At 42.8% G+C, this 27752-nt stretch overlaps 1 protein-coding gene across 1 annotated transcript in view; it reads left to right on the forward strand.

Annotated features, from left to right (window-relative positions):
• rbpjb (recombination signal binding protein for immunoglobulin kappa J region b) overlaps window positions 1–27424 on the forward strand; it is a 49318-nt gene extending 21894 nt beyond the window's left edge. The window contains exons 2-11 of the mRNA XM_030431504.1: window positions 11544–11582; window positions 19874–19969; window positions 22419–22584; window positions 22843–23017; window positions 23842–23979; window positions 24255–24367; window positions 24795–24935; window positions 25243–25398; window positions 25495–25598; window positions 26888–27424. Of these exons, the coding sequence (XP_030287364.1) occupies window positions 11544–11582; window positions 19874–19969; window positions 22419–22584; window positions 22843–23017; window positions 23842–23979; window positions 24255–24367; window positions 24795–24935; window positions 25243–25398; window positions 25495–25598; window positions 26888–27212 (1453 nt within the window). The 3' untranslated portion in view covers window positions 27213–27424. The remainder of the gene's footprint in view (window positions 1–11543; window positions 11583–19873; window positions 19970–22418; window positions 22585–22842; window positions 23018–23841; window positions 23980–24254; window positions 24368–24794; window positions 24936–25242; window positions 25399–25494; window positions 25599–26887) is intronic.
• The last annotated feature ends 328 nt before the right edge of the window (window positions 27425–27752 follow it).

Here is a 27752-nt window from a genome sequence, read left to right on the forward strand (position 1 = left end):
TAATGGCATCCTGTTTTAGTTCTGCAAGTGTGTATGCATGGCTGTTGCTTAGCAAATAACTGAACTGAAGTGCTGACAACAACTGAGCGTGTCTTCTCATGTTGTTGCCATAGTTACTATCATTGCCTGGCTACTCAGCGCAATACCAAAGTAAAATATGACAAAGTGAAATCTTTAGAGTAGGCATTATACGCACTTTCGACACAGGGACAAACCCTGTTTTCCCGGATATAACACTCTAACATCAAATATGGGTTGAAATCGCGTGGAGAGCTTGTTAGCTGTCGGCGTTAGTAGTTCCTGCAGTGTGTTTGGCTGAGGGAGCTAACAAAGCTAACTCAATAGCTAACAGTGCAGGACTGAAACTGAGAATTTCTGTTCAGACCAACGTGAAGCTGTTTTGATTTGACAGCGGGTTTACAGTAAATAAGTCGTACTTCAGCTGAGTACAGTTTGATTGTAAAACTTTGGAAAAATTGTACTTTGAATGCTAATACTTTAACTAAGGATTTTATTAAACTAAAACACTTTATTGCATTAGCCAACATATATTGCAGAGTTGATGTTGGCACCTCAAGAATGCTGTAAAACAAACCAAAGTAAGATTTAGTTGACTTTTAAAACATTTATCAGATTCTTTTGAAAAAGCTGCATTTTATTTGTATCTTTATATTGTTAGAATATTTCGTAACGCTGACATGTTGTGACTTTTCAGTCTAAAACAAGGTTGCGGTGCAGCTCAACAAAATCGGGCACAGTATGGAAAAAGTAATTGTTTTTGAGGTTTTAAATTCACATGTTTTGTTGTGAAGTAGAATCTTTATCCACACAGTAATTGTGGTTGTCTTATTGCTGGCCACTATTAACAAGTGTAACCACCGGCCAAAACCTTCATATCAAATGAAGATACACGACTTTGAAAAGGAGAATGTTTGTAAATCCTGATAAACTGTAGATAAAAATCTAACCCCCTTTTGACTTCGATAACTCCCATCTCATTTCTAGATGACTGGATGTCTGCCGCTTACTGTCAGCCGGCCTCTGGTCCAGATTTGACAAATATATTTTTTTTCCTTCCCAGAGATGCTCACTATGAGTTTGTGGTTGCGTGTGTGCTCTGTGAACGAGGCCTGAGGGGAGGTTTGGTATGGAGTTTCACTCTGCGCCTTCGAGTCGTGCCTGCTGCTGGTTAGAGGTGTGGGGTTTTAATAAGCTACCACAAAAATACGGTCTGTCACCCTCCGACTGCTGGTGTGTTTAGCCTCTGAGAAATTAAAGTGTCAGTCTGATTGTCAGCCTCTGCGTATGTGTCGCAATCTGTGTATGTATTCTAAAGAAGCCAAAACGATAGAAAATGTATATTGGGAATAAAGTAAGCAGAATTGCCAATCTGCAGTAGGTTTTTCAATATTGCCAGTTGTGTTAGTTTATTAAATGCTAGCTGTCATATTTTTGGACTGGTATGCAGGAGTAGGAATCTCCTGAAAGACAATATTCTGTTTTATTCTTAACATTTTAAAGCCTGCATACTTCCAAAAACCTTACAAGCTTTTTATTTTCCCTCAGAATATTGTTGTTGGCAGGGCGGAAGCGCTTTTATCAATTTTCCCATGGCTCTCAGGCTACAGTGTAGTTCCAACCAGCGCAGACAACAATTTGGTTGGCGAACGTAATCCATCACTGTAAAAGAGAAGCTGACAATCTCGCTTTGCAAAGTTGCATCAGACTGGAAATCTCAGGCTGTAAACTTTTACACCATGAAGGATGTTCCCTTCGTGTCACGGTCAGATTAATGTGTGCGCTCAAGCAAACAAGCAGGTGACATGACGGGGGTGAGTCTGCGATACTTCCATGTTCTACTTCTCTGATTTTTGTCTGTCTAAAAAGTTTTAACCAATAGTGAGTGCTCTCTGTGGTTCAGTTGTGAGGACCCTCATTCTGTCAGTCACAAGCCAGTCAAGCCAACAGATGAAGCAAAGCAATGTGCCTCTGCCAGCCATCGTCCTTCAGATTAAATGGAACAGAAATCCAGTTACAATTTACCTTCTTTCCTTTACAGTGGTATCTTTCGGTCTTCATACAACTGGTACATTAAGTTGTTGTACAGTTAGACATTTAATGAGAAGGTTAAACAAAAATTTGCCAGTATTGTCTGACCAACATAAAATTAATTGTATCACAGGAAACCTGCCTGGTGACTGGAGAAGGAGCAAAAGGGGAATTTTTATTGGCCAGTATTAATAGATGAAATCAGTTGGGTACATCCCTGCTAGAGTGGCAGCCATGATCAGAGCCAAGTTTGCTGATAACTGTAGTTATCTGATTAAGCGGCTTACCTCTACATTTAAAAAATAATGGTAGAATTTACATATAAAAATGCGATTTTTAGAGTATGAGCTTGCTGATAACTGTCACTGTATTTTTTTCTTTTTTAAATACCTCAGATTTTCTCTCTATAAAGGGGCAATGTAATATTCTATGCTACACATGTTTTGTTTGTTAAATGTCAGAAAATAGTGAAAATTAATGTTAGTTTCCCACAACTAAATTATATGACACCTGTTTTAAAAGTAAAGTACAAACAAAAGCATAATTTTGCTAGTTACAAAGCTGTAACTAGCAAATGTGTTCGTGTTGTGCATTGTTGCTTGGAAAATTAGTGAAATAATCATCAAAATGGTTAGATGAATCGACTTGTTGTTGCAGCTCTATTTGAAACCAGAATTGTTTACGAAATAGGGTCACAATGAAATCTGACTGTCTGGTGTTAGCATTAGGGCTGCAACTAGGGTTTATTTTCATTATCAGTTATATTTTTACGATTTAATTTAGTTCACAAACTGTCCAAAAGACACTTCTCAGAGCCCGAAGTGCTGTTCTTTTCTCTTCTTTGGTCTAGCCAACAGTCCAAAACCAAAAGACTTTTCATTTACTAAAGATAACAAAGAAATGCAGCAAATCCTTATTTTTAAAGTGAAACTCTCGCCAAAAAGCAACCGAGGCTTTATTTGTGATTGAATATGAGTCAAACTTTCGTGTAAATGCATAATTACGACGAAAGAGGCACTTTTAAGATTAACCGTAGTTTCGTTTTTGGGAAAGCCAATTTTCAGTGGAGTGCATGGGGCACTGGCACGCTAGCATGAAAATCGCTATTTTTAAAACGGTAAGCAGGCTCGACACAACATGAAACTTTGCTTGTAGTATCACCAGGGACTCTACACATGAACATGAGCATTGTTTGTGTACGCAGAGTTTACTAAAGAGATCGTAGGAGCTGGATCTCCGGCGCGTCGCCATCATGGCAGACAAAAAGTGTCGATCCCCGAGTGCGACCTAACAGGCAGGAGAGTAATGGTGGACCTCCTTCCTGTTAGGTTGCACTCGTAATAATTTCGTCGTAATTATGCATTTACAGGAAGGTTTGACTCATATTCAATCACAAAGAAAGACTTTGTTTCTTTTTGGCGAGAGTTTCACTTTAAGAAGCAGGAACAACTAACTTTTCGCATGAAAAATGACTGAAGCGAAACATTGATTGTCATTATAATTGGTATTCATTTTATTTTGACTTTCTTACTGGTATATCAGAAAAAAAGTTAGCATTAAGCACCAGCCTTCTTTTTTCTGGCTCAGTGCAGTTTAATCCAAACGTTTGTCCTGCTTTGATATTTACCAAAGTTAATGCCCTCCAAGTACTTGATAGACACAGGCTCGACACCCTGTGAGCCAACAGTGACATCACTCTCACTTCCCAGTGAAAGCCCCGAGTCAGGACATCCTCTTCCACTGTAAATGGAACAACAGTTTGTCTCATCTCATACCACTCGGCTGGCCTTGGCACACTCACCCATGAGTAACCATGCCAGGGTAAGCTACCTGCTGTTTAATGGGCCTATCGTGTTCCTAATGGGATATCGGCAAAGTGAAAAGGGCCTATTTGAGGCTCCATAAACAGGCCTGGAAGGGACGAGGAGTGTGTGGGACATGAGCTTGGTGGTTTACAAGGCTTGAAAAGCAGCACTTCTCTCTACACAACTAAAGCTCTTTATAGTGTGCCGTTGATATTAAAATAACTCTTATTTGATTTGGAAGCAGTGATGCTGGTATAACCATATTTTCTCAGTATAGTTAGTATAGTCTTTTTGTTCAGGTTTAGACTTTTGTAGGCTCTGTTTTTAACAAAACCACCAACAAACTCCAGTACTGTTGTCGAAGATTAATCTGCAAAGTGGTCATACTTGACTTTAAAATGATTGCTTCCTCATATTCTTTTTTTGGTGGATGATTTTTTTCAATGGCAGAAGTGCAGCCAGTACATCAGTTTCACATCATATACTGCTGAAATACGCCTGAAATAGTGCAGCTGGAGGCAATGTTGAACGAAGAAGTTTCTATTGGTTCTGTATTTTGCTTTTTTGGTCTCAAATTTAATGCTTTGGCTTCTTTTCCTTGTCCCCATAGGTACTTAATTGATAAATGAGACCTGGTTTCAGCAGAAATCACGCGTTTGTGTTACTATTTTCCTGCTAGTATAACCCTCTGTATGCTGTGGTATTGTAGTGAATCCCGTCCCGTCGCTTGATTTGTCACCACTGCAGCTCGACTGCAGTGTTTGTCACCCTCGTTGTATCCTGCGGAATCGGTGATAGTAAGCAGGAGGTGAGGAGGAGGGAAGGGAGAGTGGTGATAACGGATGGAGAGCAAATCAGACAAAACTCATCTAACACCGCTTCCTTTTCCTCCATTGACCTCCGGCTTCACTTGAGTGTCTGCGTGTGTGTCAGAGGCATAGTAATAGTCACTTTTCGTCCTCAAGGTTGGCTGCATTCGGTAATGCAGCTCGCGTCAAGGGGTATTATTCGCAAAGGAAAAAGATGAGACAAATTTTGGGTGTGAGCGCTTGTTAAATAGCTGCGTGTGTCGCACTCGCAGAGATGGAGCCCTCTGTGCCTCACAAAGTGGGATTCAAATGTGTAAACAAAATTATAGAACAGAAGTAGGCCATATGAGTTTGAACATTGAACACATTTGAAAGTGACTATCTTGCTTCAATGGACAAGAAGGCTTTAAGTCAATCTGCAACTAAATGCCTCTTTTGGCTTTTATGCGGCTCATTACAATTGATATAAGTCAGATTTGACACTTTCATGTGCCTGAACTTTCTTGAACTTTGCTACAATGCATGTCATTTCATACTAAGGCCTACCCTTCATAAACTGCAGATGCAACAGTCAGCATGCCTTTTTTTTTTCTTTCTGCAACTCTACCTTTTGCGGTTTCCTGTGTTTGGTCTCCTTTGTCTTGTTGGTATTTGTGTCTCAAGTGAATGCGTCGAAGTGAGCGCGTGGAGGTGACGCGAAGCGGCGGTTTTTCACAGAACTTGCAAACCCAACACTTTAACACATCTGACCGACTTCGCCTCTCTTTTTACACATTGCTCCTTCGCAGTAAAACCGGCCTTAATGTCTGCAGTAGTTTCCTAGAATCACATCAAAGTACTTGAAGCTTTTTAGAGATTAGGATGCAGATTTTGATGCATGCATACTTTACTTTCATCAGGCTTTAATTTTCATGATCGATGTTACAAAATCTTCAAAAAGTAGCGTGTGAAAGCAGCCTCGACTGATTCGAGTTTCTTGCGCCCTCTCTCCCCTATTTCACCTTCCTTTTCTCTCTCTATATCCACCAAATCCTTCCACTTCAGCTCGGCGTGGATCCCATTCTCCCTCTCTCCACAACGTATTCGCTTCTTCTTGCCTCGCCTTTAATCTCACCCCACACTCCCCGCAGTATCCTCTCCTTCATCGCTCCGTCTTTGCAGTGGCAGGGGTGAGGTTAAGAAGAGGGGGGGGAGAGAGGATGGGGAGAGAGGATGGGAGGGAGAAGAGAGCCGTCTGGAATCCATTAGCCAGTTGAGGCATCAGTGTTTCGCTGTGGGAACCTTATTGATTGCCCTCCTTTATAATTATTCCACCTCCACTCCCTCCTTCTGGCTCTTGCACCAATCATGCTTTCAGTTTTTTTCTCGCTTTCTCCTGCCCTTTATCCCCTCTCTGCCTCTTCTCCCTTGCTTTTTTTATTGCTATTTTCATCCCTCTGTTTGTGTTTGCGTGCCTCTTTTTTCAATTTCGCACCATGCTTGCGTGCCAAAACTCCTCACCAACCGCGCGACACACCATCGGTGTGTTTATAGATGGCATGTAAGGTGTATTGACACACTTATCAGCAGCATGCAACGCTACCACATCCTACCCAAGGAGAAAGACTGACTCACACACACACACTCCTCTTGACACACACCCCTCCGTACAGTCACCTCCATGTGCTGCATGCATCCTCTTTATGCCAGCCATGTGCCTTTATCTGCGTGTTATTGTAGTGCATCAATAGACGGATGTTGATAGGTCAATGTTTGTTACCCCTGAAAAGTGGTGCATTGCCATAAAAAGGAAGGCACTCAAAATGTTTCCATGTAGTCAGTGAGCTATTAAAGGAAACAAAAGGCCAGTTGCAGCGTTTTAACTTTACTACAAACCTACAGTATGTGCATTGGCATTGTAGTGCTGCTTAGGAACAGTTTGTCGCGTATCTGCAGTGACTTGCGCTGCCATTGTTTGCTGTTGCTGCATCAAGAGGCTGATGGAACGCTGTGGGGACTTTGACCTCAGTGTGTTTGTCACAAGCTCTGGAAATTAGTTTAGCCACGAAACTGGGAGGGCATAGAATTTAACATTTTTATGAATACATAACAAGGTTATTACATGACAACAAGATATAACTTTTCCTTCCTTAGCTAGTAGCAGAGAACAGCGAAGAAACTCTAGTTAACCTTAAACATCACAGTTTATCTGTAGCTATATTATGTATAATGGTAAATACATCAGTTACAGATGCATTGTCTATTATTCACAATTAATGGACTGTAAGTTCTTTTTCAGGCTAACAGCATACTTTGTACAACTGTCACAGTTATACAGCGTTGAGCTGCATGGAACTATAGCTAGCTGGCTAACCTTAGCTTGCTTGCTCACTGCTGTTATCGCAAGCAAAATACTTGTTGCTATAAATACGCATTAGGGTCCGTGCAGTGGCGGAATTAATGAATATTGTTGGCGCCAGGAGTGCAAACGGTTACTGTTTGCCCACATTGCCGTCTGACGTCAACAGAAACAGAAATAATTCTGCTGCCCATGATTTTTGACATGGGCCGTTTTTGTTGGGTGCTGTCGCACACAACCAGCCTGCAGCAGCGCATGTGCATTGCATGAAAATGTTAGCTTGAGCTTATATATGGTTAAGAATAAGGCATAATAGAATAAAACAGAACCTGTGAAGCATTTATTCAAATGTAGAAATAAGAATTCATTGGGACCAAAAGGATGACATGACATGAATACACATGAGGGTTTTATTCCGTGAAATAGTATCGCTGGAAATACGCACCATCAGCCTCTGAGCATCTGCAATCCACATCAGCTTCATAGAAAAAAACACAAAATAACTTACTTTAACCAATTTTCTTTGTTGATACAGTAAATATTTCTTTAATATATTTCCACGAGGCCCTTCTTCACAGATCACAGGCAACGAACTTGGCATATGATATTCCTCACACTCGCAGCTGTAGCACAGTCAGCGAGCTGCATGTTGATTGAGTCCAGTTCTTTTGTGATCATTATTTTTTTTTTATCATTATTGATACCACAATATAATACATTTAAGCAGTCAGGCGGTGAACCCAAATTTATACGTCTTGTCTGGGACAAGCTGGAGCAGTAGGTGCCAGTGGAGGCTGCCTTTTAGTTGCTGCAAGAGGACTTAAGATCAGTGAGTTGGCCTTCAGCTCACCAAGAAAGTTTGCATCCATCGAGCCTGTGGAAGCTGATGGGCGAGAGCTCAAGTCTGCCGGTGTTCACCTTTTCTTGTTGTCTCTGCATCCTGAAAGTAAACGGCTAACATTACACTCAGGGTTCTCCCCAGAAATTATTAGTGTAGCGGCGCACCGTCTGTCCGGGGGGGGGGGGGTGCGAACGCTCGTCAACGTCAGTCCGGTGGGGGGGGGGAGACACGGACGGACAGACGGTCATCAACTCCGTCAGCCGGGGGACGGACGGACGCTCATCGCCGTCAGCCGGGAGCTCCTAGCCGTCAACCGGGGGACGGACGGACGGACGGATGGACGGACGGACGTCACCGTCACGCGCGAAGTATAGCGGCGCTTACCTAGCGGTATAGCGGCGCAGCGCCGCTGTTCCACCGTCTGGGGAGAACCCTGACACTATAAACAAACTACACTATTGCCACATGACTTCAGTGTCACAACCACTAAAGTTCGTACTATACACACACTTTTGTACATTGATCAATCTGTGCGTTTGAATGTTAGATTCTTGAGTTAGGAAAGTTTGCAAGTAGATCCATCCTTTAACGTTTCATGTCCCCGCCGTCCTCTGTAGTTTCAATACAAAACACTTGTCAGCAACCGCCTTTTTCATGACAGTCCTGATGTAAATATACAGTTAGATTAGGGCTGATGTAATATCAGATTTTCACTACACAAATATCACAGCTTAAGAAATTCATGCTAACAGTATTAAGTCGATCTTTAGTTATAAGGCAACCAGATGAACTCACAAACAAAAACTGCACAAGGCCGAACATCTTGACTGGATTACTCAGACGACGTTATCGCGTGTATTATTAACAGTCGAATTGTTTGCTGCAGTTCTTTATAATATGTTTTGCTTCTGTTTCTTGGTGCCACGTTCTAATTCAGATTTGATTCCCGCTCTGACCTAATGAAGGCCAAACAGACCGAAATGTTGTATAAATAAATATTTTAAGTGTAAGCGAGACAGCGTGTGGGTGTTCTTCTCATTGTTCTCGGTTCAGTAAATAGAAAACAAGGCACTATTTTCCTGGCTCCATTTCCTGCACACTGTGTACCAATACGAATTTTTTTTTTTTTTTTTTTTTTTACACTCACATTTTTAGATTGCAAATGAGGCGTACAGTCAAGCTAAATTGATGCATTTGACGCCTGACCAGTCAACAAAATAACAGAGAACAATGTGAAAATATTAACAGGAGGCATGTTTAGTCTACTAAGTCTACTATCTGTATATGAATAATTTAAGCGTGATGTCTCGTTAAACAGATGTTAGTCTACATGTTCTAGGTGTGTTTTTTCTTTTTTCGGATGTTTGCTTTAGCTGCAGTATTTCCAGAGGTAAATGGTATTGGGATGCTCTTGGAGCTCTCTCTATGGATGATACTGGCTGAAGGCGGTAGCCAGCGTGTCAATAACTGACACAGTGCCAAAGCTCTCCAGGTGGAACTCACACTAGTGAATCCAGCCTCTGCACGTGCCAAGACGCAGCCTGTATTTTTACTTTATGAGACTAATAAGGCTGTGATTATTTGGCTGAACGCGGAGCTTTGTACTGGCTGACAGCTAATGACAAACGTGTGAGGCGTTAATACCCTCAGGTGAATCAAAAGGAAGTCAATGGTTCTGCTCCACTCTTTTTAACCTTTGACTCTTGTGGCCATTATCTGCATCTTTTTATTATAGTTTTTCTTTTTTCTCTGTTAAAATTGCCACTTTAGTCAGTTTGCATATTAATTAAACAAAGAAGTGAAACTGCTTGACAATTCAGATGTATGCTCTGAGGGAGAAGCAGGAGAAAAAACAAGCAAAATTAAAGCGTTTGCACTTCTTATCGATCTGTGATTACTCATGAAAAAGTTCAGAGTACAGGTCGTGCACGTCACTGCTTTACCAACAACCCCAAGAAGTTGACCAGAAAACAGTCATCCCCGGCACCGATATGTTACGTTGACGGCCTTTTTGTGGTGCTTGCAGTGGTTTCCTTTTACATGCAATCTATGACTTGGAGCTTTCAGGTATGACTCAGTTACACTTCGCTGAACTTTAGGACAGTATCTTTATAGTGAGCAAAGTTATATGATGCTGTCATGATAGTGAAAATGAATGATTAATCACTGGAGAGGCGACGCCAGGGAAATGTAGAAATGCTTGAAGAGTTAAATAAGTTGTCACTCATGTGTCATCCTCTCAGTTTTAGATGACAGGGATCACCCTCCGCTTTTCTTTGCATTTTGAAGCGTGTCAGGGGGCTCGTCGCTGCTACGCAACCCGTGGCATTTTAACTGACTGTCAAAATATGATTGAAATACTCAGCGGAAAGTTGATCTGAGTTTCCTGTGTGTCATGCCTTGGACAGGCAGCAGGACTTTTTTTTTAAAAAAAAAAGCCTAAACGATAGTTTCCACAGCGTCTTTATGGGCAGGAGAGAAAAAGAAAACCTATGTTAGTTTCCATCTTCTAATATTTTGACAACAATTTCCATTAATTGGAAGTATTTGCCTGAGGGCTGACCCAAATGCTAGAAAGCCTGTACCATTGCCGTGGTGTTTGACATCCAAATCGTTTTTCGAAGGACGGAGACGATGCGCCGGCTGTACCAAAAAGAGGCAAAGGACTGATGGAGAAACCAAAAATTAAATAACTTGTTTTGCCGCTAATGTTAAAAGAGGTGCTGCTTGTTTTTGCCGTCTCGTTTCTTTGGTCTGGAATCAATGAGTAAAAAATTAGCTTGTAAGAATGATTTTCAAACATTTTCATTTTCACAATTTTTGACACACATCAAGCTGAATTTGCACACTCATTTGAACGAATCTGTCTTCTTGTTGAAGTCAGATTTTCCACCACTCTCTCCATCTTGAGATCACTGTGAAGAGATAAAGTGAGCGCGGTATCTCATATCTTTTTAGAAATACAGAAGCATTTACCCTGTTGCAATCCCAGCGGCATTTAGTTTTCAAAATGCTGCATGTTGCCTCGGACCAAGTAAAATCTGCCATCAGCTACTGTGCACCACTGAACTGAAAGCAGTGTCAGAGATGAAGTCAGAGAGCTTTTGCGGTTGTTATCGGGTTGCTTTTATTAGCTTTGTACGCTCGATGCATTTAATGCTTTGTTGTCCCACATTGAGGTCTGTATCAGCACCACATCTATTAGATGTTCAAAGCTGACGACTTGGATAACTAGTCATCCCCTGAGTGCTCAGCGTCTCAAGCCTTCCAGCCCTTATTGTTGAGTTTGCCATCAAGGAATTAATTTTATTCTGCAATATGATAAAAATGGTGTCTAAACATGCTCAATGACATCTGAAACAGAAGTGGGTTTTTTTCTGATGATGCACAACCTGTTTTGACATGCCATCAACATGAGTTAGATCGTGTAGACCTCAGTGTCTGTACACCTGCTATCACCTGCCTGCTTTCATGAACACACGAAAACATCCACAGACACGTCCTGTCACTTGGCTTTGTTTGAGCACAGAGCTGCTGCATGCTGTCAAGGCCACAGCGGCGTGTGTGTGTGTGTGTGTGTGTGTGCGTGCGTGTGCGCGTGCGTGTAGGTGCACCATTGTGTAATGCTGTGTTTACTCTGTGTGTTTTTGTGGTTGATAGCCAGCCCACTCATGTTTTCTTCTCACTCTGTGTCTTTGCAGGAAGTTCGGGGAGCGCCCTCAGCCACAGCGCCTAACAAGGTGAGTGCATTAATACACACACACACACACACACACACACACACACACACACAACGCATTCTTTCCTTAAGACCTTGTTGTATTGTCATAGTGGTATTTGTATGTCTTCCTGTTTGTGGAGGGTTTCTTGTTAGTAAAATGATTCAAATGTTGCCTAAAAGAAATTGCATCTCATTTCAGATACACACAGTATTTTTAGGTAAAAACGTTAAACCTTACAGATTAAATTATACTCAATTTTGAGTGTTTTCTTACTCTGAAATGAGTCCACGAGTCTCAGTGTAAACCTCCATTTAAATACGAGGAATTAGTTCTTGCCTGTAACTCACCAAAATAATTTAACAGAGATTTTTCCAGCTGTGCGAAGGCTCCAGGATGCGACTGTTTCGGTTGCACATATGCCGAAATATCTATCAAGTGTGACTAAACATTTTCATTGGTCGCACCAGTGCACCTGATATTTAGAGATAAAAAGATCAGATTAAAAAATGTGTGCAAATATTTTTAACAAACACCAACCACATATTCATTTAAACAGTCATTTACATAATGTGTTTAGAAATCAAATGAGAATACATTATTGGGTGAAGCTACATTATGCTACATTAAAGTTAGAATGCCAGTACTCAAAACAAATTACTTCATAAAATCCATAATTTTGGCTCTGAGGAGCTAGTGACTATTTCCAACACTGATGATTTAAGTTGGTGAATAAGTACAGTGCTGATTGGCTGCATATTGTTTCCACAACAATAGCACATTAATTTGGCAAAGCCACAACACTGCATGTGTAGTTTTACTCGGCACTGCTGGCCTGATTGTACATACTTTCACCGCTGGACAGCTGTTAACTGTTGACTCCTGCTGTATTACATCACCCCTGCTCTGCTGTTGATTGTTTATTAGTCAGATCTCTTGAGTTTGTCACTCTCAAGTCCCCTGGGACATTCCTCAATACACTTATGTTGAAATGAACCCCATTGTCTGCAGAGAAACAAGACGGAGAAGCAATAATTCACCTTTACTGAGGACTTGTAGTCTAAACTTGCACTCTGTATGCACTGTACAGTGTGCAGCTCTGACGGGCAGCGCTGCAAGTTTTTGATTATTCTGCTCCTCTCATGTTTGTTCCAAGTCATTTGGAGCAACATTTGGGTGAACACATAACGTTGATGGATGTTGTGGTTTGCTTCTGGAGATGTGTGTGTGCGTGTGTGTGTGTGTGTGTGTGAGTGTGTGTGTGTGTGTGTGCGCGCGCACTTGTTTGCTTGTTGGTGTTTTATTTCTTTGTTACTGGGAACGGGCATGGGTTTGCCTGCGTGTTTGTGTGCGTGTGTGCTCGTCGTTTGCGCGTGGCGCTCAGCAGGGAAAATGAGGGGTTGCGTCGTGCCTGGAACAGCCGAGCATGGTTTTGGAAAAAAGGGGCCCCAGCACCTTTTTGATGTGTCCCCCTCTTCATTCATGTGCTGCCAGTCCGCTGGCTTGCGCTGGCCCGTCCGTTTGTGTGATGGTTTCGATGGCCAGAAATATGACGGGCACAAAGCAGTCCTTACCCAGCAGCCTCAAGGCTTAAAACACAAAAACTTCACTGTGTGTTTGTGTCTTTGTACCCTTGTGTCTCCCGGTGTCGTGTTCTTTGTGTTTGTCTCTTTGTATCTCGCTCAGTGTCCTCGTGTCTGCATGTTCACTCACACCCACTTGTCCCTCCTCTTGCAGCCCCATGGTTTTCTGTCAGGCAGCTAAAACAGTGCACTGTCCTGCAGGGGCTTTTTAGGGCAGCTAAAGCTCTGTGGGTCCTGCAGGGCCTCCCTGTCAGGAAGGCTACTCGACTGGAAATGCAATACATGACACACACACACTGACACTGACACACACGCACGCACGCACGCACGCACACACACACACACATCTTAGATTCAGACAGACACACACAAACAGACACAACACATGAACATACAGGCGGGATAAGCTGCCTCTTCTGTTAGGGGAGCCGCCCCTTCAAGGGCTTATTCACCCAAACAACGGCTCTGCAGAATCCATCGCCTCACATGGAAACGCTCAATAGAAAACAGCCTTTCAGATATCAAAAATGTTCGTACTCGGACTGAAATGAAACCTTGATAACGACAAATTTGGTACAGGGTATTAATCGCTCTGCAATTGCACACTTGCATTCAAATTCTTTTGACTTTCAATAATTTTCTTTTTTTCATTTTGAGTGAAAAGACTACAATATATCTGTTAGTGGTCAACTCTAGAATTAATCAGCAACTGTTTTTCTAATCTGTTAAAAAAAATTTCTTTTTGAGAAAATTCAGTCAAAATTCTGATTGCAACCTCTAAAATCTGAACATTTCCGGGTTTCTTTCCTGCCCATTAACGGCAAAATCAGACATCTTATAGACTAAATGACTAATTGATTAATCAAAAGTGTGACTGCCAGATTAATCAGCAATGAAAAAAATAGTTATTTGCAGCCCTCGCATGTTTATTTCCTCCTCTAACTGTCGTGAAATCTTCTGCCCTTATGTTTGCACCAAATTTAAAGTATAAACATCTAATTGTTTCTCTCATTGGCTGTTGATGCTTTTAGGCACACTTATCTCTCTTTGGCACTGCGCTTTGTTTTATAACGTATTTTGTGCAGTAAAACATCAGAGCAGTGATCTGGGCCAAGTTATTCCACGGCCCTGTTGTTTAAGGCAACTTCCTATCAGCGTTTTATAGGCTCACAAGGGCCTTCTGGAGGTCAGACATCAGACATCAGACATTGTGCAGGCTCTTCTCTTTAGTTCGCCACTCATACATTCACAAATGGAGAGTAGATTAAAGTGGAGGGTGAGCGGCAGCCTGGTGCAGCTGACTGTTGATGTCTTAACCCGGAGCCTGACACCACAAACGTGTGTAATCTACCTTTTGTGATTCACGAGGGCGCACACTAATTGCAGTCTGATCATGTTAATTGAGCTATTTCGCCACGCACGCGTGTTTTAATGTGCCCCTCCACTGTGTGTGTGCGTGCACGGGTGTGTTTTGAGTGCGTATGTTCACAGGGGGTCCTGTGACAGCCCCACTCTGCTGTAGACGCTGCGGCAGATGTACAGGACAGATGCCTGTCTGCTCGGCTGCATCTGTAGCCTGGCTTAACCTAGCCCCTCCCCTCTCTCTCTCTCACACACACACACACACTTGCATGCTTGCCCGACCCCCTGTAGCGCCTGCTGTTGAATATGTATCTCTTTTTATGAATCTGTCTGGCACATTTTTGTCTCACTTGTCGAGCGTTTCCTCTTTTGTTTTCTCTTGTATGTTAACCTTTTTCTCTCCTTCCTCCGTTCATACATCTGTCAGCTCCTCTTCTTCGTCTTGTTTTTCAGTGATGAATACCCTTTCGCACATTTTCTTCACCTAAAAAAAAAAAAAAAAAAAAAAAAAGCCATCAGAAACTAAACCCGAGGTTAACTTCCTGTGTCATTTGCTCCTTGTCCACCACTTTGTGTCACACTCTCTCTGTGTGGTTGTTTGCTCCTGTGTTGCATTGTTTCAGCTCTTCTCCACCAGTATTTCCTGCACGTTGCATATATGGCCTGATTAACTGTGCACGTGTCTCGTTAGTTCAGGTAAAGAGTCACCATCTGCATCACAAATCTGCTTGCGGCTAAACTGCCAACGTTTCCGATGAAAAATTATTTTTCTTTGCGTAGATGCGTGGTTGCATTGTCATTGCCTGCCCCTTGTCGTGTGCTACTTTTCATATTACATCTGTGTGTGTGTGTGTGTGTGTGTGTGTGTGTGTGTGTGTGTGTTTCAGTTCAAGATTGAGGTGCCCATTACACTCACTTCCTGTCTCTGATGAAATCTGATGAAATAAGGGGATTGATTTCCCAGTTTGCCCTGTATTTCTGTGTCGAGCTCTAGATATGTTTGTGTCGGAGTGTTTTTAATGAGTAATCTCACTCTACATTTATAATTCTTATTTATGCACACGTCTGACTTTTGTGTCATCTTGTGTGTCTGCACGCTACTCTCGCATAGGAAGTCAGGCTGTGCACTGGTCACTGTCTCTCTCACTTCTGCTTCCTTTCAGCTCTCAGGAAGAGACCTAATCTCTATCTCTTGTGTGCGTTTCAGTATGTGTAAGAGATGAGCAATTACTCAGACCTCCCTTTTATCCCCTTCAGCATCACTTATCCCTGCAATTACCATGAGTTTTAGTTTATTCATATTTCCCCCTCCTGTCGCAGTTGTTACAACAATTGCATCACATTCTTGTCTTTACAGGCAGATAATGAAGTCATTGATTACAGGCAGCTTCTTCAGCATCATTACGGTTATCATTCCCCTACTGCATCTCTTCTCATAAAAACTATGCCGGACTACTTTTCAGATGTCCATTCTCTGTTTTAACACTGTCCTTAAAGGTTAAATGTACCCCAAAATGACATTTCACTCATTATCTTCTCCTCCTCATGCTGTAAAGTAAAGCCCAGAAAGTTGTTTTGCAGACTACAAAACTTAATCCGGCTATCCATCATCATTTCATCCAACATGGTGTGAGCAGACAACTGAATTGTCATTTTCCTCTGAACTTCTATTGGTTTTGAACTACCCGGTTACTACTCGAGCATGGCAGTGAATGGTGCATGAAAATGCTGGTGTGGCTGTGTCATGTGTCTGGCACAAGCATACAAGATGCTCACTAATGAATGGCCAGTTCTGTCTAGATGATGACAAGGAGCCACCGCTACATATTTTTCCATGAAACAGCCTTATTCGGTTTATTTGCACTCATCTGCGCTTTACATATTGGATGTGTCATTGTCATTTGTTCCCCTTTCTGGTGGGTGTTTTTCCCCTCTTGTGAATGTCCCTTTAAAGTTACGATTTCACCCTGAATTTCCCCATTCTTTTTTTGACGGTTTACGTCATCGTCTCATAAATATCGATGGCATGGTTTTTATGGCTGCAATGCAACATTACACTGGAAGGAATTTCAAGAAAATATTACACGCTTTCCCTCAAAATTCAGTCCGACATATTTGGTATCTTTGTAAACGCTGGGTTCCCCACTAGAATTTAATATAAAATTCTGTGGGTTTGAACAATGCTTGGCTCCATGACATGAGTTTGTAAAGACGGACCCACCACTGGGTTAATCATTTGATCCCAGGATATTCAGTTTCATGTGATCATTGCCACATGTTGGGGCATCTTTGTTATCTATTTCAGAGGTCATTCAGAGGTGGCTGTGAAGTGGGCAGCCGCGCTTAAGAGGGCATTGCCGATGACGGCGCGTTTAGAACGGCTGCAAGTGAAAGCTTAATCTTCTGGTGAGGCATTTCTGTCTTGACGGGGGGGAATGGTCTCTCCCCAACTCAGCCACAGTGGTCTGGAACGGTTTGGTGAGCAGTGAAACAGTGTTAACCACAAGCCAAAGCTGTCGCACGAAGCCTACCCGACACCACTGTGAGATTCTGGTGTCATAGAACAACTATGCTGCAATGTTTTTGAATATTTACTCGGAGAATAAAAGATGACATTAATTATAGAGGCTGGGGGATTGTGGTTGATTCGACTTTTATTCTTTTTTTGGGGGGGGATTGATTTAAAGAGGTGATAATTGGAGTTTGTGAGGTGGCGTTGGAAACGGAACTTAAGCAGAAAGTTGTGTTTTCACAACACACAGCAGAAGGGCAGTGATTACCAGAACACTAAATGGGAGAGAATGTGTAAGTGGATTGTTCTGGAAATCTGCGGTTAATATCAATTAAAGCTGCCATTCACAGTTATTTTTGTTATTGATTAATCTGTTGCTTATTGTCTCGATTAATCAATTAATTGTCTAGACCCCGAGATATTAGAAAAATGTTGTTCTATTCCCTTTTACTTCATGATGTTTTTATTAAAGATGCAAAGATGAGTAAATTAATCAGTTAGTTGGTTGAAAAGAAATTAACTGCCACCTTTTGTTGGTAATTGATTAATTGTGTCAGTGATTTATTCAAGCAAAAATGTGAAATATTCGCTTGTTCAAGCTTCTTGTTATGTAAGAATTTGCTTCTTGTTTTTGTCATCTATGTTAGTAAATCAAGAGTTTTTAGGTTTTGGACTGTTGGTTGGACAAAAAGAAGCAATTTCAAGACATCACTTTGGGCTCTGGGGAATTGTGATGAGCAATTTTTGGACATTTTATAAACTAATTGATTAACTGTTAACCAAGTGTTCTTCAGTCCTGGTACTCGGGAAGTGAACCCTGACCTGCAGGTTTTAGATGTTTCCATGTTCCCCGTCTCCATGTTTCCTCTGTAAGTGTTTTGTGGCAGTGGTGGCTGGGGATATTTTTTGGTATTCCCAACCCATCCCTGTTGGTTTTAGTTTTGTTTCAGGTACTATAGGTGGTTGCAGCTAATGGTTTCATATTTGGTCATTCCATCAACATTTAAAGGGCAACCTTTATCCATTAGGCCTCATGTTTCGTTTCTGTTTGTTTTTTTTGTTTTTTTTATCATCTACATTATAATTTTCAATTTCCCATCATATCTAGCTGTGCTGGTAATCTTCTCAATCTCTTCTGAAGGGTTGTAGAGGAAACACAATGACTGTATCTCAACTGTACGGTATACCTGAAAATGCTGCAGTTGCTGACTCATTTCTTTTGAAGTGACTCATCATTTTAACGCCAATATGCACGCATACTGCCGTGTCCAGCAAAAATGCGCGAGTGTGTATATGAGTCTCTCGTTTTATCTGTGATGTCACCCTTCCTGCAAGTCGTGCACGTCTTGTCACATCATCAGAGGTGTCCGGTGTCATGTGCCGGCCCTGCAGGTCTGACATCTGCAGGTTCGGACTCCACATAATTGATCAGAGCTGAGTCTCCCCCTGCTGTGTCTCTATCTGACACTGGTCAGTGCAGCGCTCCTTTCAACCCCAGAGGAAGGTTATGTCATCAAATGTAAACACAAGAAAAGTGAGATACTTCAGCACATCCTTGCAAAAAAAAAAGAAAAAGAAAGACCTCAGCTTGTGAATGTACTGTGCCCTTTTCTCCTGGCTTTATTTCAGGAAAAGAAATAATTTTCTCCATGTGGTTTGTAAATGATATCAGATTGCGTTGGATCAGTTAAATGGCGTCAAATGTTTGGAATTCTAGGATTGCACCTCTGTCATCTTCGGTTACGCTCGCAGGCGATGATTATTTTTGGAAAACAGTGAATAAACAATGGAGAGTAATTTTGGGTTGCCGTGAGGCTCAAATTGCAGCTTTCATCCAGGAAAATAATTGTCTCATCACACAGTGAAGTGAGAAATAAAACATTTCCCAGTCCATTATGAAATGGATAAACCAAAATCCCTCCAGCCTTCCTCCTCCTCCTCCTCCTCCTCGTCACCCCCACCCTCACACACACACTCTAATGGGCCCCTTGCTTTTCATAACAAAGGTCCCGTCTAACCCGAGCGTGCGGCCCAATATTGCGTGGCAGAGTGGAAAGCTGTGTGTGTGTGTGTGTGTGTGTGTGTGTGTGTGTGTGTGTGTGTGTGTGTGTGTGTGTGTGTGTGTGGGAAGCCCTCTGAGCGCCCCAGCGTGTCAGGTGTCACTGACATCTGTGCGTGTGCACTGATTGGGTCGGGGTGTGTTAGTGTCCATGTGTGTGATGCGTCTTAATTGTGCATCTAAGCCCCAAATCTTTGACCTCTTGCTTCTCCGTCCAGCAAACCTCTCTCCCAGATATTAAAATAATTTCGGGCTTGTTTGTGTAAAGGGGGACCGGGGAGGTGTGGGGAGGGTTTGGCGGAGTTGACAGAAGTAATTGGAGCGCGGACCTTGCAACATTTTGACACGAGATGAGGAATCTTTGCTGGTGAGCTCAGTTCTGTTTTTGTTTTTTCAGCTCTGGTGTTTTCTTTTTTTCCCTTCTCTTTCTACCCCCACCAACCCTTCCTCATCTCCCCCCCCTCCTGCTCTTCTCTTCCTTTCCTTTCCTTTCCTTTCCTTGCTGTCCCTTTGAGCCGGTCATTAACGGTTCAGCCCCCTCCACACCTCAAATGGACCCAGCAGGGGGAGAACATAGCTTTTTGGCTAGCAGGCCTTTCCGGCTCTGAGGCTTTTCGGAGGTCATTGCGAGTGTGTGTGCGCATATGTGTTTCTTTGCCTTCTCATCACAGTACGGTTCCCACAGCGACCCTCGGGGTTCTCTCTGAATCAGTCTCAACATACCTATTATCATTTCGTCTCATCTGCCGTGCTCTAAATGAACACCTCTCTCTCTCCTCTCTGTTTTATCTTGCAGAGAAGCGATGAGGAATTACCTGAAGGAGCGAGGTGACCAAACTGTCATGATCCTGCATGCAAAAGTTGCACAGAAATCCTATGGCAACGAGAAAAGGTGAGTGAGGTTCTGCTCTGGTGTGACTGGTTATCAAGGTTTCCTCAGGCCTTGTTGATCATTGGGCCTTGTAATATAAAATGGAAAGAAGGTTTCTGACATTCATTAATGGACAATCTTGCCAGTATCTCCTGACTGATTTCTTTGTTGGCGAATCAGTTTGAAAAGTGGTTATTTGCTTTTCTTGCTGAAAGTTGGATGAGAAGATCAACGCCTCTCACGTGTCTCTTCAGTGAATATGAAGCTTGAGCTAGCAGCTGGTTACTTAGCTCAACGTGAAGACTGGAAACGGGTAAACAGCTAGCCTGGCTCTGTCTAGAGGGAACAAATCAACCTTGAAGCACTTATTTGTTCATTCTTTACAAAAAGAGTTTTACAGGGGTTGATGTCGCCATTTATTTCCTGGGAACAGGCTGGCTGTTTTTTACACTATGCTAAACTAAGCTTCTGGAAGGTTTACAGATTTGTAATGTGTGTCACTCAAGGGGATCTCAGGCCAAAGAAATGAGTGAAAAACACACACTCCAGCTCTACCTCTGTGCAGCGTTGGCAACTCGACCTCTCTGACCTCCCTTATCAAAAGAGGGCAGAGGAGGAAAAGAGCGGCTGCCGCATGAGGTCACATTCAGATGAAGGCCACAGAGAGGGGGAAGGAAAGGGGGTTATGAAGGCTCCTCTGGGGGGCTGTACCTGTGAGACCATGCTGCATTTAGGTGTGAGGGTTGAAGGACGAGAGGTGTGAAGGTCTCAGAGGTTTACAGCTCAGCTGAACCCATCTTTCACAACCACTACTACTTTTTTCTCTTTCTCTCTCTCTCTCTCTCGTCTTTTCTTCCTGTTACTCTGCCTCTCACCTTTCTACCTCTCGCTTTCAAACTTTTTATAGCTTTCCCCCCCCCCCCAACACCACCACCACCACCATCACACCCCCTTCTTGCTCATTATGCAACTCTCTTCAGCGCTCCGTCCTCCGCCTGTTTTCTTGGCCCGGGCTGACGGCGCTGCTTGCGATCTCATCAGGCCTCTATCTCTTGGTAAAACAGCAGGCCAAGTCCGAGACACCTCAGAGAGTTGGAGGAGAAAGACAGAAGAGACGGAGAGAAATTCCTCAAATATTGTAGCTGTCTTAGCCAGTTAAAGCGACAGCCGGTCACATTCAAACACACGCACATCCTTGCACAGGTTGCTGGATTGTGGCAGTGTGGGTCTGTAACCTATAAACCATCTAGCAGGATCACAGACAAGTGTTTGAATGAGTCTGCTTAGTCCCGGAGGGGATTTCTGCTGTATCACAGTCACATATACAAAGTCGGGCTCCTTTCCCCTGCGTGCATGTCAGGGTTTCAACATCCTCTGGCCCGTAAAGCCCCACGGTGCACTTCGTGCTGTCTGGCACCTCTGATTACTTCTGTCGTAACAAGGGGAGCCCAAGAGAAGTGGGCGCACGGAGAATGCAAATGCTCTCCCTTTCTAGCTGCCTCTTTTCTGTCTGCGCTTTTTATAGGAGGTGAAAGTAGACAAACACCCACAGAGACAGACAGGGGTGTTGCGAAATAGGTCGCCTTCCAGTTCCACACTGACGCATTTGGATTTATCTGAAGCGCGCTGCCTCACTGATGAGTTGATTTGAAGTGATTCTTAATGGAGTTTTGTAGGAAGAATCTTCAGGGAGGAAAAAAATAAGAGGTATTAAAATCCTTAAATGGAAAAAAAGTGGCCTTTTTCTTGAAATCCCTGGTTTATATTTGTTTCAGCAGATCAGTTTCATGTTGGACTGCTCATGTTAACATCTGCTAAATTAGGCTAAACGGCTTGAGGAAAGAGTGTTTAGTTTAGTTGTGCACAACAATATGTTGATAAAGGTTTCTCAGAGTCTGGGTTAGCCTAGTTTAGTACAGGTCTGCCCTCTTCTGGTGTAAATCAGGTGACGCACATAGTCATCCTAACACTGTTTAAACAGGTGCTACACTTGTTTTTGCTGAGATGCTGACATCCAGACTAAAATGTTTCTCCTCTCCTTGAAATGTGTGCTTTCAAAGATAAGATTTCTTTCAATATTTTTCACTTTGTCTCAAGACGACACTTGTTTACAGTAGCAGGCTGAAATTAGAGCTGCAAAGATAACTTGAAAAAGGTCAATTTCCTCTGAATCTAGCTTTGGAAATGTAAATATATTCTGCTTTTTTAACTTTTTTTATGACGGTAATATGAATATGTTTTTGTTTTATTCATCATTTTGTGACATTTTAAAGACCAAATAACTAATCAGTCACTTAAGAAATAATCAGCCAGTTTAAAAACAATAAAAAAATTGTGGGTTGCAGCACTGGAGCAAGAACAGGAGTAAATAGGGTCGCAGGTATTTGTCATCTGAAGCGGGACCTGCTTTAAGATATTTCTAGAAGATTTGAATCCAAAATCATCCTCAATATTTACGCCTGTGTTCCAGGTTCTTCTGCCCTCCTCCCTGTGTTTACCTGATGGGCAGTGGCTGGAAGAAAAAGAAGGAGCAGATGGAGCGAGACGGCTGCTCCGAGCAGGAGTCGCAGCCCTGCGCCTTCATCGGCATCGGCAACAGCGACCAAGAAATGCAGCAGCTTAATTTAGAGGGAAAGGTACAGCGCACACACAGACACACACAGACACACACAGTTTGACTCTGTGTGGCATTACAAGAAGACTCAGCATTTAAAAGGTTGTTGATTCCAACCATTTTTCTGCTGACAGTAGTGACAATACGTAACTGATGAGTTGTATTCGTGTGTTCACATTTTTCCAAGGTTGCACCAAATAAATCTATTTGCACCAGAAAAACCTGACCATAATGTGTTCTGATTTCTCCTCTGCCCTCCCCTCTCCGCCGTGTCCTGCAGAATTATTGCACAGCCAAAACCTTGTACATATCCGACTCCGACAAGAGAAAGCACTTCATGTTGTCCGTCAAGATGTTCTACGGCAACAGCGCTGACATCGGTGTCTTCCTCAGCAAGAGGATCAAAGTCATCTCCAAGCCCTCCAAAAAGAAGCAGTCCCTCAAAAACGCTGACTGTGAGTCTTTAGCTCTTTGTGCCTCATATACTTTTGTCACTAAAGTCTGCTGTTCGCAAGTGACTTTTTCAATTACAGTGTGACCTACAACCGTATTTTTTGTCAGTAAAACATTTTCATTAATTTTTTATATCTCTAGTTTGAAACCAATTAACACATTGTATTTATATAAGTTATGTTCCCTTACATGCCAATAAAGTCCTTCTTATATGACAGCATCTTTAAAAGTTAAATAATTGTATTAGTATTAAGTTAACACCCCTGATAACAGGATGAGGGCCATTGTTGGGCCTGTTACTGGCAGGTGGGTGAGGTATAGAGCAAGATGTATGTGATTAAAGCTCTTAAACACTGATTTCGACTTCGTGGGGACGTAAATAATGTGTTTAATCTGAATGATTTGTTTAAAAATCTGTTGCTGTTTTTAAACCTAGAGTTTTTGTATTGTATATAGTGCTGACATTTTAACTCAGTTCACAATTTAATTCACTAAATTTTTCTTGTTTTATCCTTTTGTTTTCTATTTGATTTGATTTGATTTCACTGTGTGACGTATTTAAGTATTTATTTATTTTAATTTAATTTTATTCATTTTATCTTTTCTTAACATATAATTTATTCTATAAAGCATGCTGTAACAATTGTTTATCATAATCATGAACAACTCCCTTATTATTTCCAACCACTAGAGGGCAGCGCAGCTTCACTTTAGTGTCCACTAACCCAGTTTCAGTATGTAGCACACCTGTAGTGTCCACATCAGCTGGCCTGTGAGCAACGTCTCATGTTTGGATCATTACGTAACCTCTCCTGTCTGTCCACAGTGTGCATCGCATCGGGGACCAAGGTGGCGCTCTTCAACCGGCTGCGGTCCCAAACGGTCAGCACGCGCTATCTACATGTGGAGGGCGGCAACTTTCACGCCAGCTCCCAGCAGTGGGGCGCCTTCTACATCCACCTGTGTAAGCCCTCACTCACTCGCTCACTCTGAGCTTCTGCTGCTGCTACGCAATCATTACACGAATGAGAAAATCACAGAGGACAGTGAGGAATGTGGTTTGACAGCTTGTCACTTTGTCTTCATGTTTGTGTAGTGTAAATGTAGTCCACGCTGTAGAATAGTAATTACACACGCACAGAGGGCGATTGATAAACTGAATGTGGGTTTGTGTGCGTATGAAATGTTGAGGCCAGCGGGTGGCTCACTTCTTATTCCCCTCTTACGTGTGTTTTTCAGTGGACGACGAGGAGTCAGAAGGAGAGGAGTTCACTGTGAGAGACGGTTACATCCACTACGGCCAGACCGTCAAGCTGGTGTGCTCGGTCACCGGCATGGCCCTGCCTAGACTGGTAAAAAGAAACGCTTCATTTGAGACAACGAACAGGGCTGCATTCTGTCAAAAGTTACCCTCGTGTTCCTCTCAAGTCGATGATTTCTTTTCACTTTCTTCTTTCTATTCACCTGGCTTTACTGCATTTCCTCCACCCTTACCCCCTGCCTTTCTTCTTTCCATCACTCCTGACTTACCGTTCTCATCAAGTCACTTTTTTCTTTCTTCGTCTTTGATTTCTTCCCCCTTTTTTTCCATTTCCCCGTCTGTCCTCCACTCGGCGAATCTCCCTTGTAGTGTTGTCACGATACTGGAATTTCTAACATCAATTCAGTATATTGAAAAAAAAAACAAAAAACACAGAAAATGAGTATTGAAATGTTTAAAATACTCTATTGTTTTGACAACCCCTTTCTCTCTCTCTCTCTCGTCTTTGTCTCTGTCAGATTATCCGTAAGGTGGACAAGCAGACGGCGCTGCTGGACGCCGACGACCCCGTCTCCCAGCTCCACAAGTGTGCCTTCTACCTGAAGGACACGGAACGCATGTACCTGTGCCTTTCCCAAGAAAGGATCATCCAGTTTCAAGTAAGTGTCTCGCCTCCAAACACTTTCTTCACTTGTCACTCATCAATTCAGGGCCGACGTGGCTTCACTCTCAGACCTCATCTTATATGATTGAGGATGATTGTTCCTTGTTTTTATTACAGCCTACTGTAAGGGGCTGTTTTAGGACAGGATGCCATTTTTCTTTTCCTTTTGAAGAAGAAGACGCAGGCCCATTACCTCCAGCATTTTGTCTTATTTGAACGGACGTAAAGCCAAAGAGAGACATTTGATTGCAGTCTTTAAGAGTCTCGATTGGCTGTAATTGTGTTCAATTGTCTCCCCTCAGGCCACTCCATGCCCAAAGGAACCAAACAAGGAGATGATCAACGACGGCGCCTCCTGGACAATCATCAGCACAGACAAGGCCGAATACACTTTCTACGAGGGCATGGGCCCCGTCCACTCGCCTGTCACCCCCGTGCCTGTGGTAGAGAGCTTACAGGTACTCACTGAAGAGGCAGTAACAGAAGATAAATCTGCCTGTGGTGTAAGTTTCAAATATTCTTTGAGTCATCTTTTTTTTTTCTTTCGTCTGCAGCTAAACGGCGGAGGCGACGTCGCCATGTTGGAGCTGACGGGACAGAACTTCACTCCAAATCTGCGGGTCTGGTTCGGAGACGTCGAGGCTGAGACCATGTACAGGTGCGTCTTCGCTCTCTTGTCATTCTCCTGAAAGGTCACATTGATTTTTAGGCCATTTAACTTGGTTAAAGCTTAGTTTTGTGTTTTGTTGATGCACCCTGTAATTTACCTCATTACTTGAAGTGCTCTCTCCATTTCTTGGCCAAAATGATTATCTGCAGACTGGCTAGAAAATCTCGTTTTTCCCTTCTAGCATGCAAATGTCAATTAGAGCTAATTTTAGGATTTATTAGGGATCATCTAGAGTTAGAAAATGACAGGCTTTGAGTTCAGTGAATATAATCAAGAAGTCAGTATTGCGCTTTGAGTTCATAAAAGCTTCAAAATGCTCCCTGTCAGGCCTAATGCGAGAAATGAATACACATCTCAGCTCTGAGTGATTTAGCTCACAAGAGCCAGGGTCGTATAATCCGTCCATCCTTCTACTTCAAACTTGTGATAAGTGAGCCAGAAACGTTTTTAAAGCGTTTTAAGGTAATATTAAACACAAGATGCTTCAGCTTCTCCTCTTGTCATGTTGAGTTTTATAGACCGATTAGATTTTATGTGTTTATCAGGACCACCTACCAAGCATCATGTCCCTGAGTGCAGTCCTGAAGGGCTCCGAGATGTTTTGTTTTAAAGATTATTGGGGCTTTCCTGCTTTTATTTGACAGTTGAAGTAGATATGCAGTCAGGAAAGAGAGAGACAGAGAGGGCCCAACAGGGTCTCGCATATATTATGACACAATATCAGGTTTTTATAAGATTTGATGAAGTCATTTCTATCGTCAGGTATTTAATAGGTTAGATTATCAAAAAGAGACATTCTGGTCTGGTAATTTGAGACTCAATAGGTTGGGAAAAGACAATGAGTCCTTTTCATTTTCTATGTACCTTTTAAAAATGTCTGTTTTTTGTTTTTCGGAGCTCAAGTAAGCATTATTTTGGGTAATCTGCCAGTTATTTTCATGATTAATAGTTCTATCGCCCGCTAAATGTCAAGAAACAGTAAGTACTGTTGGTTAAAATCCCCTAAAGTCTTTAAATGACTTATTTTGTCCTGCCAGCAGTCCAGAACCCAAAGATTATTGATGTATCATCACATAAAACAAAGAAAAACACGAAAGCCACACAACTAAGAAATTAAAATTTGTGAATCTTGTATGTTTTTGCTCTAAATATTTACATACCTGATTTTTCCATCATCAAAATAGTACAGTTGTTTTGATTTTGTGCTACTATAGAATTTGTGTTGTTGCTCTTTATAACGACGTCTTTGTGTGGTATCTTTTCACCACACCCTGCAGGTGTGCGGAGAGCATGCTGTGTGTGGTGCCCGACATCTCAGCCTTCCGTGAGGGCTGGCGCTGGGTGCGGCAGCCCGTCCAGGTGCCCGTCACGCTGGTGAGGAACGACGGCATCATCTACTCCACCACACTGACCTTCACCTACACGCCGGAGCCCGGGCCGCGGCCACACTGCAGCGCCGCCGGGGCCATCCTGCGGGCCGGGAACTCCAGCCTGCTCAGCAGCAACAGCCAGGACGCCGGCCCCGGCGTCTACGGCCCCAACAGCACCTCCAACGCGGGAGTCACATCCTCATCCTCCACCGCCGCAGCTGTGGTCTCCTAACGCACACAGGGGGCCACTCACTATGATATGCCTTGAGAGCAAATGTACCACAAGGTGTATAAAGACTATGGGAAATAATAAACTGACTCACTCGTAAGTGCTGCGTTTAAATTTTGGATACAAAGAAGCTGAAAAAAAAAATTGGTGGGAGAACAGAGCGAACGCAGGGGGAATCTGAAGGAGGAGTGACATCATCGCGTTGTCGGCCAACGGGAATAAAGCGAAAAAGTGCTCCTTGCCACGCCCCCCTCTCCTGTGGTTACTTTAGGGACCTGCCTATCCAGTACTGGTGTTCGGAATGAGTGAAGTTCCTGCAGGCTCAGAGCACCAGCACCTTTCTACGGGAAAATCGCAACAACAATACATCCACCATGTACAAAAAAATTCTCTTGAAAGGAAAGTATTTTTTGTGCCCCCCCCCCCCCCCCCCCCCCCCCCCAAGACCCGCCCACCCAAACCCCCCTCCCATCACTTGTTTTAGAATTATTCCTGTTGTGTTACTTTGCCTTCATTTTCCTGACTGGGGGGGGCTGGATGTAT

This window comes from Sparus aurata, chromosome 10 (genome assembly GCF_900880675.1).
Source record: "Sparus aurata chromosome 10, fSpaAur1.1, whole genome shotgun sequence".
Lineage (NCBI taxonomy): Eukaryota > Metazoa > Chordata > Actinopteri > Spariformes > Sparidae > Sparus > Sparus aurata.